This window comes from Triplophysa dalaica, chromosome 7, assembly GCF_015846415.1.
Source record: "Triplophysa dalaica isolate WHDGS20190420 chromosome 7, ASM1584641v1, whole genome shotgun sequence".
NCBI classification, from domain to species: Eukaryota; Metazoa; Chordata; class Actinopteri; order Cypriniformes; family Nemacheilidae; genus Triplophysa; species Triplophysa dalaica.
Genome location: NC_079548.1, coordinates 5,114,215 through 5,129,602, shown reverse-complemented (window position 1 = coordinate 5,129,602; position 15,388 = coordinate 5,114,215). Strand labels below are relative to the sequence as shown.

General features: G+C 37.4%; 3 protein-coding genes across 3 annotated transcripts; 1 reads left to right on the top strand and 2 right to left on the bottom strand.

Moving 5' to 3' along the window:
* Positions 1-711: 711 nt before the first annotated feature.
* dhps (deoxyhypusine synthase) lies at positions 712-5,428 on the bottom strand. Its single transcript, XM_056753148.1, has 10 exons — positions 5,293-5,428; positions 4,219-4,425; positions 3,956-4,102; positions 3,744-3,865; positions 3,069-3,165; positions 2,258-2,344; positions 2,038-2,143; positions 1,852-1,955; positions 1,639-1,764; positions 712-1,445 (listed from the first exon to the last, which is right to left on the bottom strand). The coding sequence occupies exons 2-10, from the start codon at positions 4,411-4,413 to the stop codon at positions 1,350-1,352; spliced, it is 1,080 nt and encodes a 359-aa protein (XP_056609126.1). The 5' UTR covers positions 4,414-4,425; positions 5,293-5,428; the 3' UTR covers positions 712-1,349.
* Positions 5,429-6,240: 812 nt separating this feature from the next.
* On the bottom strand, positions 6,241-10,397 carry fbxw9 (F-box and WD repeat domain containing 9). Its single transcript, XM_056753969.1, has 8 exons — positions 10,109-10,397; positions 9,580-9,710; positions 9,335-9,482; positions 8,428-9,226; positions 8,077-8,225; positions 7,797-7,997; positions 7,648-7,713; positions 6,241-7,510 (listed from the first exon to the last, which is right to left on the bottom strand). Exons 2-8 carry the CDS (start codon positions 9,705-9,707, stop codon positions 7,436-7,438), a joined length of 1,566 nt encoding a protein of 521 aa, XP_056609947.1. The 5' UTR covers positions 9,708-9,710; positions 10,109-10,397; the 3' UTR covers positions 6,241-7,435.
* A 405-nt stretch (positions 10,398-10,802) lies between these two features.
* On the top strand, positions 10,803-14,863 carry zgc:77748 (Myeloid-associated differentiation marker homolog-like). Its single transcript, XM_056753236.1, has one exon. It carries the CDS (start codon positions 11,969-11,971, stop codon positions 12,815-12,817), a length of 849 nt encoding a protein of 282 aa, XP_056609214.1. The 5' UTR covers positions 10,803-11,968; the 3' UTR covers positions 12,818-14,863.
* The last annotated feature ends 525 nt before the right edge of the window (positions 14,864-15,388 follow it).

Genomic DNA, 15,388 nt, shown 5'->3' with positions numbered 1-15,388 from the left:
TCCATCAGCTCGTTCATTGTGTTCATATGTAATACATGTGTGTGTGGACACTTCTCATGTAAATCACACTTGTGCTGATGTGCAGAACAACAGCGCCGGATGTTTACTTACACTATACACGTGTCCATGGCAACGAAGAAAACTGTCAGACGGCGCGAGTGGATGGGTGCGTCATTGGAACTGACATCATCATCTCACTTCCTTTTTCTGAATCTCTCTACATTACAAAGGCGCCATCCAGTCGCTTAACCTTTGCTTTTGCCCATACGCGCCACTTTTTCAGCCTACAAAGCAACTGACACATTTGCAGTTTTATGACAGATATGAAGTAGTGGGGGTTGTGTCACCATGGCAACATAACAGGTAAATAAATAAAGACTGCGATAAGAGAGTGAGGCGGCTGCTATTTGAGTAAACCAGCGCGCAAGATTCGACAGGCAAACTACACCCACTGCTTTTACTTGGTACAGGATCTCTTTTGAACGATAGTATTCAGAATAGGGACTGAATGGGAACAAAACACATCTACTCATTCATCATTTACAAGTTTTCCCTTCTTCAAGTGGTCTGCGGCATGACCTCGTGCATCGCTGCGCAGACTGATCGACGTATGACATCACCGTCTAGTATCGCGAGAGCGAGAAATTCAAGCTTGTAGAGCAGTCAAATATCTTGTCAGAAATTAATTTCTCGATTCATTTTCATACGTTTGGTCTAAGGGTTTGTTTATATTTATCAAAATATCTGTGCAAGGTTCAGTGGTAAATACAGTTAACATTTGACTACTGCATTTAGGCAGAACACATAAATGAACTAAAAAACTCTGTATAGTTTGAGAATCATTAAACAAACTTGTTGAATCACTATTTTGTGAAGAACAATAGTGGAAATAGTGAAGACCAAAGTCTGGTGATCACTGAAGTACAAAGTAAAGCAAAACTGCCCTCTGGTGGTTATAAAACATCTCAAAGCAAAGTGTTTCACGTACACACAGCATATTGCTCCTGTTTTTAATAATCTTTCATTTTGTGTATTCACATTTTATATATACTGTATTTTCATGACAGTATGAATAAATATCCACATGAAGGGGAACAAAGACTGACACAAGATGGCATGCGTGTAATATGGGATAAGATACATAAAAGCAAAAATGTCCCTTTTAAAACAAAGATAGAAAACCCAAAAATATATAAAACCCTGTAAAATTAAAAGCAACATTCATTTGCTTTTTTACCTGAAGTACACAAACTATCCATATGACTGAAAACAGACACACAACAATATTATGTTTGTTTAGATGCAAAAATGATTCACGATGTGAACAAACAAATAGGAATGAGAGGACATCACTCAATTTTCTTGTCTTTGATCAGTCTGCTAGCGTTGTGTGCGAATGTTTCAGCCACTAAGAGTGGAAATACAAGCGTAGCATCTGCATAAACCTGCACAGAGACACAACCACACGTTCACAAAATGTGCCATTTCCTTTTCACATTAATGCCTTTGATATTGTGTTATCTATGACATTCAGACAATGTTGCATGTTCTTAATACCTTTTTGTGGATAACTGCATTTACATAACACCATATTTTTAACAAAATATATCTCATTTGATACAGAAGATAGAATAGAACCTTAACAGGTGTGGCATCCGTGCGGATCTTCCCCCAAGAGACAGCTTCGTCAGGTCTGGCACCCGAATCTGAGCCATCGAACTCCTGTCCAGTGTTGACAAACACAGCAAAATCCGCTCCATTTCTCTGAGAGCGATAAATGGGACGAGACCAGTGGGTGACATTTCATTGACAACGCCAACATTGTGTTTTCTATTGGGTTCAAGTGATTACCATGAGGTTAGCATTAGAGATATGATGTTTAACAAGACCTCCTCCGAGAATGATCATTCCCGTGCTCTTGGCAAACACGGCTTTGCTGTTCAACCTTCGAATATCTGCAAATGTAAAAAATATACCAAGGTTAAATAACTACTGCGTTATAAAACATGCCTTTGTACCCAATCCTGAAAAACTCACCCTCCACAATATCAAGCACTAGCCCAGGGTTCTTGTACGAGTGGAAGTAGATCATATCGCCCAATGAACCGTCAGTGAGGGCGGGGCTAAACACTGGGATGTCATTCTGACAAACAAGACAAAGGTTCTTTGAGACATAGACTGTTTCTGTTCGGTCACTGGGAGATGTGACGTTTGAGTAAAATGAAGGATATGTGTGTGTATTTCACTTGAACTTTACCTTGTAGGCCCAGTAGTAAACTGAATCTGGGTTGTTGATTTCTTTGCCCAGTCTGTGGATCATTTTTGAGGGTGTCCAGTGTGTGCCCTGACATAAAAATAATTAACAATATTACACATACTCATAAAATGCAACTTTAATAAGAGTAACGAAATACATAACCAATTAATGAGTGCACAAAGATTTTGTTTCAACAAATTTAACTTACATTTAAACCATATGTGACATAGGACAACAAAACCAGTCCTATGGGGTAGTTTTTCGAAAGTTAGATGTTTAGATAGTCTGAAAGCTGAATAAATAAGGTTTCTATTGATGTACGAGTTGTTAAAATTATGACAACATCTAGCTGAGATACAACCGTTTAAAACTCAGCAATCTGATCCCAATATTGAGATAATTGCCTTTGAAGTTGCTAATCTGAGGCACTGTGGCAGGCCATCCACTCACAAAAATAAAGTTTTATTATATATTTAAGGTAAGAAATGGACAAAATATCTTCATGGAACATGATCTTTACTTTATATCTTAATGATTTTGGGCATAATAGAAAAAAGGATAATCATGACCCATAAAATGTTTTATTGTTTTTTACTAAAAATATTCCTGCGCTACATAAGATTGGTTTTGTGATCCAGGGTCACATATTTACATTCATTCTAAATCTGAATGTTCCTAATATTTATATTTTAATCTGTAAAAAATACTATTAGTAAAGAAACAAGCAAAGTTTATTTACCATGATACTAAATGTTTACTATTTTTCTGTATTGTAATGTTTACACATGTTTATAAAGAAATGAATGTTTACCTCAGTCTTTTGTTCCAGCACCATTTGGTCTAGAATAGGCATCAGCCAATCTTCAAACTTACAGTAATTATCATTCGGTACCAGGAGGTTCCCTATTCTATAAGAAAAACATACAGTTATTCCTAGGAGTGCCCGATATGTAAATTTTGGCCGATAACGGATCATTGTTTAACATTGAAACTGATAACAGATATATTTGCCGACGTACAGTCTCTAAATATTAATATAAAATGTCTGAAACAAAAGGCAAAGAGAGGACAACTGCTTTTATTTGAAAAAATTCACTGCAGAAAACAAGGTCCTTAAAATCATATATCAAGCTTTACACTAGTTAACGATTCTTTAACCATTAAACTTTTCTGGTGTATTTTTCATTTAATAAACAAATTACAGATGTTCTTCCAGGGCAACCCAGAAATTTTTTCTTAATAGCCCTCGGGTCTAACAGCTTTAAAGACCGAAAGCATTCAGACAGCAGTCGGATTCAAGCGATATGGCAGAAAGACGGTACTGTACAGAAGTGTGCACCTGAAGAGGTTTAACCAGAGGAAATGATTTAAAGGCCCTGATATATCGGCCTAAATTTTATATACCGATAACATTAAAAACAACAATTTATCGTGCTAGAAATTACATTTATTAAAATGTATAGAATGATATAAACTATCCTCTTACCTATTAATGCCCTGCTGTCGTAAGTCTTTCCCACGCAGACTGAACTCTCCAAGAAAGGTAGGCGCTAAACATTTGATAAGGTCTTCTTCTATTCCTCCTGCTGTGGTCACTACCACATCAACCTGCAGAAACACAGATTCTGTTTGCTTCAGAGCAAAACAAAACAGATAATGCATACAGAACTGCAAGTACTATTGTCCGACATGATGTACCATTTTGTGCTGTAAAAGGTATCGAATGCTCTCTCGTACACCTGAGCTGATCAGGTTGGAGGTGTAGCCCAGAAAAATGGTGCAGCCTGAATCTGACCGATGAGAATCGCTGCTCTCCTCCTGCACTGGCTGTAGCCGCTTCTCTATCTATAACAACACAGAGATACTGTAAAGCTGAATGATTGAACTTTATTAAATTAAACAAATCTGTGCATGACAGATCAGTAGCTGCTTTTTATTCCGAGCGTGTACTGCACACTCACCATCTTATTGATCTCTTGCACAGCCAGGGCAAAGCTGCTGGCCTGAAAGCCTGTGGTGAGGTAGGACTGCAGCAGGGCTTTGTGATCCACCCCCTGGTTGAAGTCATAACCTTTAATCCGGGGCATATCGTCTGGCAATGGACTGCTATGCTTTAACACAGCTTCCCTCGCCAAAGAGAAGGCCTGATGGGCCATTTTCACTCTTATCTACAATCACAATACATACGTGTACATGAAGGCAAGTAAAAAATGCTGAAAGACCACATATTTCATTACAACGGTTACAGAGGGTGTGACCATGACTCTATGGTATTTAAGTTACAATCTTTATATAACTTGTTACCTGGTTTTTAAAGGTACGTAATGTTATATACAACAGTTTTAAGCGTGTTGATAAAATGTTTATATACTCTCATACATGTAGGTCGCAGGGATTTCTTTATTGTTTAATGTATTAGCATTTTTGACATTTATTGATTTAACTTTCATTATTTCAACCAAATATCTTCATAAATATCTTCTTGAATAACACTGCCACATACATCTTGGATGTACTGGGGGACTGTGGGTGAGTAAATTAGCAGCAATTTGGGGGTAAAGTAACGCATTAAGAGATTAAGAGATAGATACACAACGAAAAAGACAAAATCCTTTTAATTTAATCTCATGAAAAGACACAAATACTAGATGCAATATTTGTGTGCAACAAAAACTGTATTAAAGGAACAAAACGCAATACATAACACAAACACAAAATAACAGAAGAAATGAGGATATAGTAAATAACTGGCTCGCATACTATTTAGACTTTTGGAATAAAGAAAACTAGTTGAAGACCCCTGTACTAAGGTATTAGGGTTCATGACGTTTATACCACAGTTCTTCACAAATCGTGTACATGTGATCTACGGTAATGAAGAAAGATTAAAAAAATAAACACTAGGATCAAAGACTTCTAACATTGTCAATAATTGATCAAGGTTTATACACCTTCACACGCATGCGCAGATTTGTCTACGTTTCCGATGAATAGTGACAACGATCGATACATCTTTTAAATAACATTTTACTTACCCTGCTGTGGTTATATGAATTGTTTCCCGTATGTGCAATGTAGTTTATCGCTGCTTTCAACTCAATACTGCACCTAACCCTCCAGCCATCCACATGTCATGTTCCAAACAACAACGGCAAGCGCGAAGGTCCAAACCAAAGGCGAACTTATTAAAACGCAAGATTTTGTATTACGCAAGTGTCGTTTCTTACTTTATATATATATATATATTATGTAATCTGTACATTTAATATTAAAAAAAGTTGTTATTATTTAGTAAGATTTAACATTCTACAAAAATGTAAATGTAAGGCACTAAATGATCAATGTACACTAAGCAGTGATAATTAACCATGAACAACCCATTTAAAATAAACATATTAAGGGGGCGGATTTAAACATGTTTATTTATTTTTACGACTTAAAGTAACATTTATTTAAATTAAGTTAATCATGTATTGTTTTATTAAGATCAAACTGTGCTGAACTTTCATGACCTTTATGATATGACGTTTGTTCATGTGACGTCCAAACTCATACACATCACAGAGCCTTTGAAGCTTCTAGCAGTGTCTGTCTGTGTCTCTCAGGGGGGTTCAACCCTTTCAGATTTAAACCCCCAGGTGAACTGGTCCCCCATTCTTCCAACATTTCACAGAAACAACCTCATATGCTGGATTTAAAACAGAACTAATGGAGACTTAATGTAAAATTATATCCATGTTATTCTTATAATCTGAGTTTGGATTTCTTAGGGTGACACTGAAGGTCCTCCAACATTGATGATGGATGTCTACTGCAGTAATAATATTCTTCAAGCCAGAAGAACCGTGGAGCAGTTGAGGCTGGAGACCGAACTGCAGAGAATCAAGGTGAAATTCATCCATCCATCAGATACACAACCACTTTAGTGTCTATGTGACAGTTTATATCACTTATTAGTTATTCTCAAAGGTAACAATATTAACAAACTGTAGTTAGCTTCAATTGAACACAGTAGTACTTATTATATTTATATGTTTTTTATTTACATGTATGCCTTTGGCAGATGCTTTTATTCAAATCAAATTGACTTTTGCATGGCAATCTGAATAGTTCTACCACCATAATGCTCTGAAATTATTTTTAATATTTGTTTTGCTGCTCTACAATAAAAATATAAAGAAAACAGGTTTAACATTTCAACTTCAACACAAAAACATTTTTGTAATGTCATAGAAACCGTGTACAACCGTTATAAAGCAATGAAAAAATCAAATGGGTTTGCTGTAGCACTGAAGTCACAATGTCAACTGCTTTTATAAGGATAAGAGTGAAGATTTTGTGCCGTTTCTGTCAGATTTCGGCAGCAGCGGAGCAGCTGGTTCAGTACTGTCAGGAACACAGGAGAGCTGATCCACTGCTTACAGGAATCGCTGCATCCTCTAACCCCTTCAAAGACAAGAAGACATGTGTGCTTCTGTGATCAACAACCGCTGTCAGTGATCCAAACTTCATTCACCGTCAACAAGCCCGGCCAATAAGAAGCACTTCAGTGTTCATGTTGTTTTGTTTATCATGATGAGTAATAAAAACAACTGAATGAACAGACTTACATTCATAAAGTTTTAAGAACAATTTGACTTTAAGATGCTCAGAGCAACAACACTGTCTCTGCAGTAAATAAACAACAAATAAAAACATTTCTATTTGGTATTTCATGTGAGCATACAGTTTACATTCAATACTTGTAGTGCAATTCAAAGTAACATTAACCCCGACAGAAGAGAACGGTCATATTTTACAAAGATTCTTCACAAATAAAAAACAAATTTTATGTTTTCAACCGTAGATGTGGTTCAGATGTATGTAGTTTGTCACTGTGTGTGTTCAGTCTGTTGTAATTAGCCACAAAATTCAGTCATAGTATTGTTGAATCCTTTAAATAAAGATTTTGTAATCACACAAACTTAACTCAACCATCTCTAACTTGAAATAAAACCAGTTGTGGATTTCCTGTGTAATAAGGTACAGTGTACTTTTAGCAATATTCTGGAAACAAAGAAATATCAGATTTCATCAACAACAAAAAAATCCAAGTATATAGAAAATGTAATAACATCATGTGTATGACATCACTGTCCAATGTTGTTCATCATAAACGTGGCCATTTTATAATGTGATTCAGCACCTGGGCCTCCAAACTTCAACGTTCATGTCAACAGAAGCGATAGCCAGTGTTTCTGCTTCAACACTCAACTGTAAAGAAAAAGAAACAAGATGAACATTAATTGAGCCAAATCAGTCCAAACAGTTACTGGATGTGAATCATAAAACATTTAGCTATTCATAAGACTTCAGGATTTGATGAGGAAACAAGGAAAGTCTGAACGTACCCTGTTTACCCCCACCTGATGGCGAAGTGTACGCAGTGTTTTGGGTGGGGCAGATGGGAGGTGGACCTGCATTAAAAAAGAGACGTGAGCTGCAGATAAGCTTGAATCATAAATCAACAAAATACTTTTTTAACAGACAGAAGCTTTACCTTGACAGTCCGGTCAGAGGAGCATGTGTAGAGAGTACCGTGAGAATAATGGATGCCCGTGACCATCGCGCTGTGGATGTTGAATTGGGATACGGGTGTCAGGGAGTTGTTGTGCAAGGAAAGGGTGTGGACGAGTCCTCGGTTATCTCCGCCCCACACCTCTCGACCGCTGTAGGACATCGACAGTAGGTAGGAGCTAAGCTGTACACATTCACAGACATGATGCGTTAGCTGACTTTTACAAAGATCACGTCATTTTTTTGTACAGCTGGCACAATACCTTAACTTTCTGCAGAAGTTTTCCTGCCCTTCGGTCATACAGAGCAACGGTTTGATCTTTACTTCCAGATAATATAAACTGGTCATCAGACGCCAGGCACAACACCGCATCACTATGGAGTCGAAGACTCTTGACCAATGGCTCTGCAGCTATAATGCATAAATGACACGTGCCAACAATAATGTTAAAATTACAATTATAAAAGTAAAGTATTATAAAAAAAGAAATAAACCGGATTTTTTTTAAAAAGGATTTACTTTTATAACTTTACTGTGTTTGTTTCTGTGTTGGTTGCTTTATAGGTCTAACTCAATTAATTAATAGATATTTTACTAAAACCATAACACTCACATCGGGTGTCATAGATGCTTATTTTCTGATCATGTGATCCAGCCAGCACAGTGTCTCCCTCACAGGACAGACACAATACAGCAGCTTTGCATCGGATGAGACCTCGCGCAGCCCCTCCCGCTGCAAGATCCCACAGCCTGATGGTGCTGTCAAGCGATCCTGACGCCAACAGAGGTCCACTCGATGCCAGGCACCACACCCAACCCCTGTGGGTGCTAATAAAACCACTGTCACTTAGTGTACGCACTAACATGCCTCTGGAGCCCTGCCGAAGATCCCAGAGGTTCACGTTTCTGTCCCGGGAGCCGGAGGCACACAGCGCCCCCTCTCCACCCAGCAGCAGGACACAATTCACATCTGCAATGTGGCCAGAAGGAAGTACGATGTGCTCCAATGGTGAAGAAGAGCTAGAGAAGGTTGTAGGGTCAGCTTCCATCCCCTGAGGGTCATTCTGAGAACTAACTGCCATATTTTCGTCCCCGACTTCTGCAGCACAATTTAACTCCACATCCATCTGCATCTCAGCCGGATTCTCTCCGGCAGCTTGTACTTCACCATCCACTTCACCAGCTGCCCCTGGTGCCAAATCGTCAGGAACTTCTCTCTGTTCTTGTCTATCTGTGTGGTCCTCTTGCGTTGTCCATAAACCAATCAGCTGTTCCATCTCCAAACAGGCCTTTGACCAATCAAAGTCATCCTTTGGTCCCACAGGAAAAGAGGTCTGTCGGCCGGAGAGTTTGTGAGCCCGAAGTTGCCACACCAGGTGGTCCTCGCCAATCCTTCCCAATGCCTGACATACCTAAACATAGAAAACAGCCATGTGCTTCCAGGGGGATTGTGTTTGTAAAAAGCATCCTGTAAGTTCTTTGCATGGTAAAACTTTAAGAATGAGCAATAGCAATATTACCTGTGGTAGCACATTAATGACACATTGAGCAGGGAGGTGAGAGGCTATCTGGGTAACTATCTCCCATGGCAATGACAGAAGGCTTGTTCCATTATTAGACGGGGAGGGGCTTATCTCTCTGGCGATGATGGATGGCTCCAAATTCAATCTGTGGGGTGAAATGTCATTATGACTAAGCAGATAAACATAACACAGTAAAACAAAAAGAAGATTAATCAAACAAAAATAAAGTATGTAACACAGACCGATCGGGTATGGAGTGTGGGAGGTCATTGCAGTTCATGTTAGGTGAACTCTCTGCTATCTCTGAGTTTGCACCAGTAGCAGGGCATGTCTTCTCCTCGTCCTCCAGTGTGACTATTGGCTTTGACATCACCTTAACCAAAGGAGAAGAGAACAATGCTGATGTTGGAGTTTGTTATTGACATAATTTTATTATTTCACATGATTTTAAGTGATGCCTTACAGTTTTTCGTTTTGTTTTGCTTTAATTTACATGTTTGTCTGGTAATTGTACACCCCTATAAAGTGTGTGTGTGTGTGTAGATTTCAAGTGCTCAATGAATAAAATAAATTAATGAAACATGTATTTTTTCTATTCTAACTGATACTCGCATTTCTTTATTACAACTTTAGTGACATTCAAACTGTCTTTATTCTATATTCTAGCTTAATATGGTTAGATATATCACGTTAGTAAATGTGATCAAAACAGTTCAAGAATAAAATTAAAATAAGTATGTATTTCTTTTGGACAACTGCATAAACATTTACCTTCTTTCAATGGAAAACCGTCCAAACTAGTAAATAATCCGCATATCGCGTCCACACGGTTTACGTCATGAATTATTGATTATTTTGACATTAAATTGCACAATTATTATCTTCCACTTCAATATCCGTTGTTTGTCAGGACGTCGTTTAATTAGCGTTTTTTTACTTGAGCATTCAGGCAGCATGGAAACAAACAAAACAGAGAAAAACGTTAAATAAACTTCAGAACATGATTAGAAAATATCTGACAGCAGCATCTGACTTCAGGAGCCGCCGCTTGTCAACATTACTTCCGGTGCACGCTAATGACGTCAGTGGGTTTTCGTCACCAATTGAGCGCCAATGTTTTACTTTATTTTCTATTAAAATAATTATTCATTACATTATTTAATAAATTAATGAATACTTATTTATTCAAGTTTAAATAACACCATATGCAAAAAAAGGCTTTCGGCAGATGACATGAAAGGCTCAACACATTGAAACTAAACCGAATCCTAAGTAAATATACTAAAATAAATAAAGCAAAAATAATCCACTACAACAGGGTAAAATAACAAAGGGAAGGGAGGCAATATAAATTTAAAATTGAACAGGTCAATAAACATCAAATCAAACAGGTCTTTTTTGAGCGTCAAACTCTACAAAAAAAATGAATCGAAGTAAAATATATCTGTAATTAATTTCATATTTATATAACTAATAATTTTGTAACAATAATACATACAATCATTTATAATAAATATAATAATTTACTTAAGTTTTAATGGTGTTCCTTTTATGTTCTAAGATTATTTGAAATCCTTTTTTACAGCATAAAAGATCAACAATACCCTTAAAATGACAATGGTAACTATAAACATGCATTGTAAAGGTTGAACATATTTCAGCATTAAAACAGAACTGGGAAAAGATTAACCGTGCACTTCCTCCCGCATGACTGTATAATTTTACAACATTTTGTCATACTGTCAACACTTTATAATGTGTTTCCTCTGGTTTAAACAAATTTAATGTCTGGAGATACCATCTATTCTGTCTAAAATGCAAATGATCAATAAACATAAGAGGATGGTGAATGCTGAACTTGTCAAAAAAGTAAATATGCCAAAGAATAAAATACACTGGTAAAAAATAACAAGACCAGAGACAGATACATTTCTCAGATAGAAAACGGAGCGGCGTGTCCGTGTAAATAGGTGTGGACACACTCTGTACACAAGGTCAAAGTCCTTCTAACACAAACCAGCTTCTCTATTCAGAAGCTCATTAGTTTGCTTTTCTTCTGCAATATTCAAATGCGCTTCCCACACATGAACACAGAGATGATATTGGGCAATGTGTGGGATAAATTGTTGATTATATATTATTCTTATAATCATAATAATTTATCGCTCCATCCTTTTATAACCTTATTATAACACAAATGAGTGTCAGATAATTTTGATGAAAATCATTATCTCTCCATCCACCTGAGCAATTTAAATGCTTATCTTATTTACACAGGACCCACCCTGTGTCTTATCTTCTCTTTACTCATATGAATTCCACATTGACTGTACATTACAAACCAGAACCCATTTGCAAAAGCTCTAGTTGATAAGACAATGAGTAATGGGCTGTGGCCAAAATTCTTGCCCCTCCCAGCTTCCTTACAGGGTGTGGACAGTTTGTGCACACTAACCTGGAAAACCAGACAGGAGTTTAAACCGAGACCAAAATATTTTTTTCACTGGGAGGATAAGCAAGTATGAGAGATCTATCAAAGAGGACAAGAAAATCTGACAACTGATCATTTTAAAGGCTTAACATATTAAAATTCAATTGGAGCATCGGTACAACCCAGTGACAAAATTCATCATGGTAAACTTGAACACTCAGTCGGTCACCGCACCTGTCGGAATTATCCGGCTTTTCGAATTCGTCCTGACATGCATCACTTTCAGTCTTGCGGCATCTCAGGGCCACAGTAATTCTTCATACTGGGCCTGGTGTATGTTCACCTGGTGCTTCTGCTGTTTCATGACCCTCCTCATCATCATCCTGGAGTTGACCAACCTCAGCGCCAGGGTGCCCATCTCCTGGGAGGACTTCACCTCAGCGTTTGCGATGCTGGCCACCCTAATGGTCCTGGCGGCCTCGGTCATCTACCCCAGGTTTTTTGTGTGCTCGACATGCGGACGTGGGATCGCGGCTACGGTGTTCTCTTGTCTGTCCTTTATCTTGTACTCTGTGGAAGTGGGCCTAACCCGAGCGAAACCCGGGGAGATCAGCGGGTTCCTGTCCACTGTGCCGGGCTTGCTGAAGGTTCTGGAGGCGTTTGTCGCCTGCATCATTTTCATCTCTCTGGACTCGGGCCGTTACAGCATGTTTCCAGGGATGCAGTGGTGCGTGGCCGTCTATTCCATCTGCTTCATCATTGCTCTCCTCATCATCCTTCTGACCATCTGTAGATTGTTGGCTAAATGCCCCTTTCCGTTTGAGAAGTGTCTAACGGGGTACAACGTACTGGCAGTTTTGATGTACATGACGGCAGTGGTCGTATGGCCGATCTACAGCTTCCAGAAGAACCCAAGACCTAATATCTGCAATTATTGCCCTTGGGACAACCTGGTCGTTGTGTCGTTCATGACCTGCGTTAATCTTATCGTTTACATTGTGGATACAATTTACTCTGTGCGTTTGAGCTTCTTTGTTTCGCCTGCCTAGGAAAAGGATTATGCAAGTTAACCAGTCTATTGCAGCAGGCAGGAAGTAAAGTTTTTATTTTGTTTTATACAAGATTACATTCAAAACTGAGAGTTGTTTTATATCAATGCATTTTGGGGGAAATGTATATTTTAAGAATGATTATATATGTCTGATGTGCCATGTTGCCTGTGAATCAGCTATTTGGATAGTGAGGAAATGCTCTTTGTGGTGAACGTATAAAGAATTTTTTTTAAGAAGTTATGAATATAGCAACAATATTGCTAAAAGTAGCTATTTTGTTGCAGTGACTATTACATTTTACCTACTAATCAATGATGTTTCAGAAAAGAAAACTGCTTTCTCTGTGTTTATCAGAACAAAGTTATTTATACAGGTATGAGGGTGAGTAAATGATGCCTTTTTATTGTTTCAGAATTTTCATTTTTGCGTGAACTGTCCCTTTAATTAATGATTGATATCAAACTTTGATACAGGCTACTTTAATCTGGATTTCCCAAACGGGGTTCCCATCTTTTAGAGAGCACATCAGCTTCCAATATTACCCAATATACATACACTGTAAAAGTTCTGTAGAAATTACAGTATTACTGGCAGCAGTTTGCCAGTAACTTATTGTAGATTTACATCTATGTAATTTACTCGCAAAAGTTTGTTCAAAGATAAATTGTCATAAAAAATGAACAAGTCTTTATCCTTACAGGATTTTTTTTTAAAACAGAACACTCGTGGAAAGCATTCTGTTAACCAAAATTAGAAAAAAAACAGAAAAGGTTTTAGTGGATTTCTGGTTCCCAGAATGCTTGCAATGAGGATGTTTTTAATGTATTTTTCTGTTAAGATAAAGACTTGTAAATGCTTAATGTTCATTTATCTATATTGATAAATATAAATCTAACGGAAGTAACTGGCAACTAGCTGCATAACTACAGCAAAAACTTTTACTGTGTAATGTACAGGAATCATGCCTTGGCATTGTTAGTGCCATGCTCAAACCATGCTGAAATCATTTTGTTTCATTTTTTATCACACCAAGTTAGAATATACACAAGACGTATGTCTCTCTCTATTGAATGATAAGGTTCTAAAAATAACATGTTTTTGTCATAAATTCGTTTGGTGTCAATTGTGCGATATATCCCTTGTTTTTGTGTCAGATGTGGAAGTAACTGATGGAAGAATAAATGGTGTATCATCAGCTTTTACTTTTGGTCTTATAATATAGTCTACCACCACCAACATGGTTGTATGAAAATGACAGACTACTCAAACGCCAACACTGCATTGATAAAATTGACAGGCAAAGTGTATGTTGCCATTGAAGTATGATCTTTTATTGTTTCTTTTTAAGCATGACAGAAATACTTGGGCACTGTGCGACCATTTTTTTTTTCATTTAAAGCTTCTAAAACACAATTTTTGTATTGTATTTATTTGTAAAGGGACCACATGCAATATTTAACATTTTCCATTAAATGCTTTGCACTGGATTTAACCTAATGTTTATCCACAGTCCCCTGGCAGGTCACCATTAACAACCTCACACAGAAACAATTCATGCTTCAACATGATACTTGGTAATTAAATGAAAAGCAAAGGTGATAATGATTAACGACAAACTTAAACTGGAAAATTTTATTGAGTGACAACAAAGAAAGAATCCTTCCTTATCTGGTCTTGTTAGAGATAAATATCCTGTATTTAAATCTTATTGCATGATGTAAAAACATGACTTATTACAATGTCACCTTTATTTCTTCGGTGCCATCAACTCCCTGTCTGAAAGTTTCTTGAGCACGTTCTCCACCCAACTCGTCACTGGTGTTGTGAAAGTTACTTCCAAACTGTAATACATTACAGATTAATTGTTACTGTTATTGAAAAGAAATCCCTTACCTTGCAACATGACTGTCTCAGAATTGTAATACGTTACATGACTCCTGTATTACTTTTGAGTGTAAATAACTACAAAAGTACAACTTAACATTTTAAAATGACAAAATGTCTTTCTATTTTTGTATTTTCAAAATAAAAAATACTTTTTGCCTATCAACCTCTTCTTCCGCTTCTCAGGCTGTTGTGATTGGTTAGTCCCCCTCTCAGTGCACGTGTATTCATAAACTTTGGCTTTTAGCAATAAACAGTTACAATGGTGTCAAATTAACTTTATCAGTTAAAAACATGTGGATGGATCGAAGTGTAACAGAGGTCTATAGGTGCATGTGCAAACGTCAATCTTTATTTTAGAGATCGCACATTTTTTCCTACTATATCGAGGGGAATGACACCGGACCGAATGGCGTCAGAGCGGTTATATTAATTAACACTAATAACAGAAGCATTAGTTTTGCTTTTTTATATCAGACCCAAGTTGGATAATAAAACCATCAGATTGACAAGGAGACATTTGCAAGTAGGACTTCAATGGACGTTTCATAGAAGTGTTTAAGAGGTATGCGCAGAACAGCTTGTACAGCCGATGTTAAAGTCATGGAAGCTGTTATTTGACCGTTGGTTATGTTATAATGTGTGTAGCGGAATTCATATTACCAGCTGTAGGACTGTGATGAA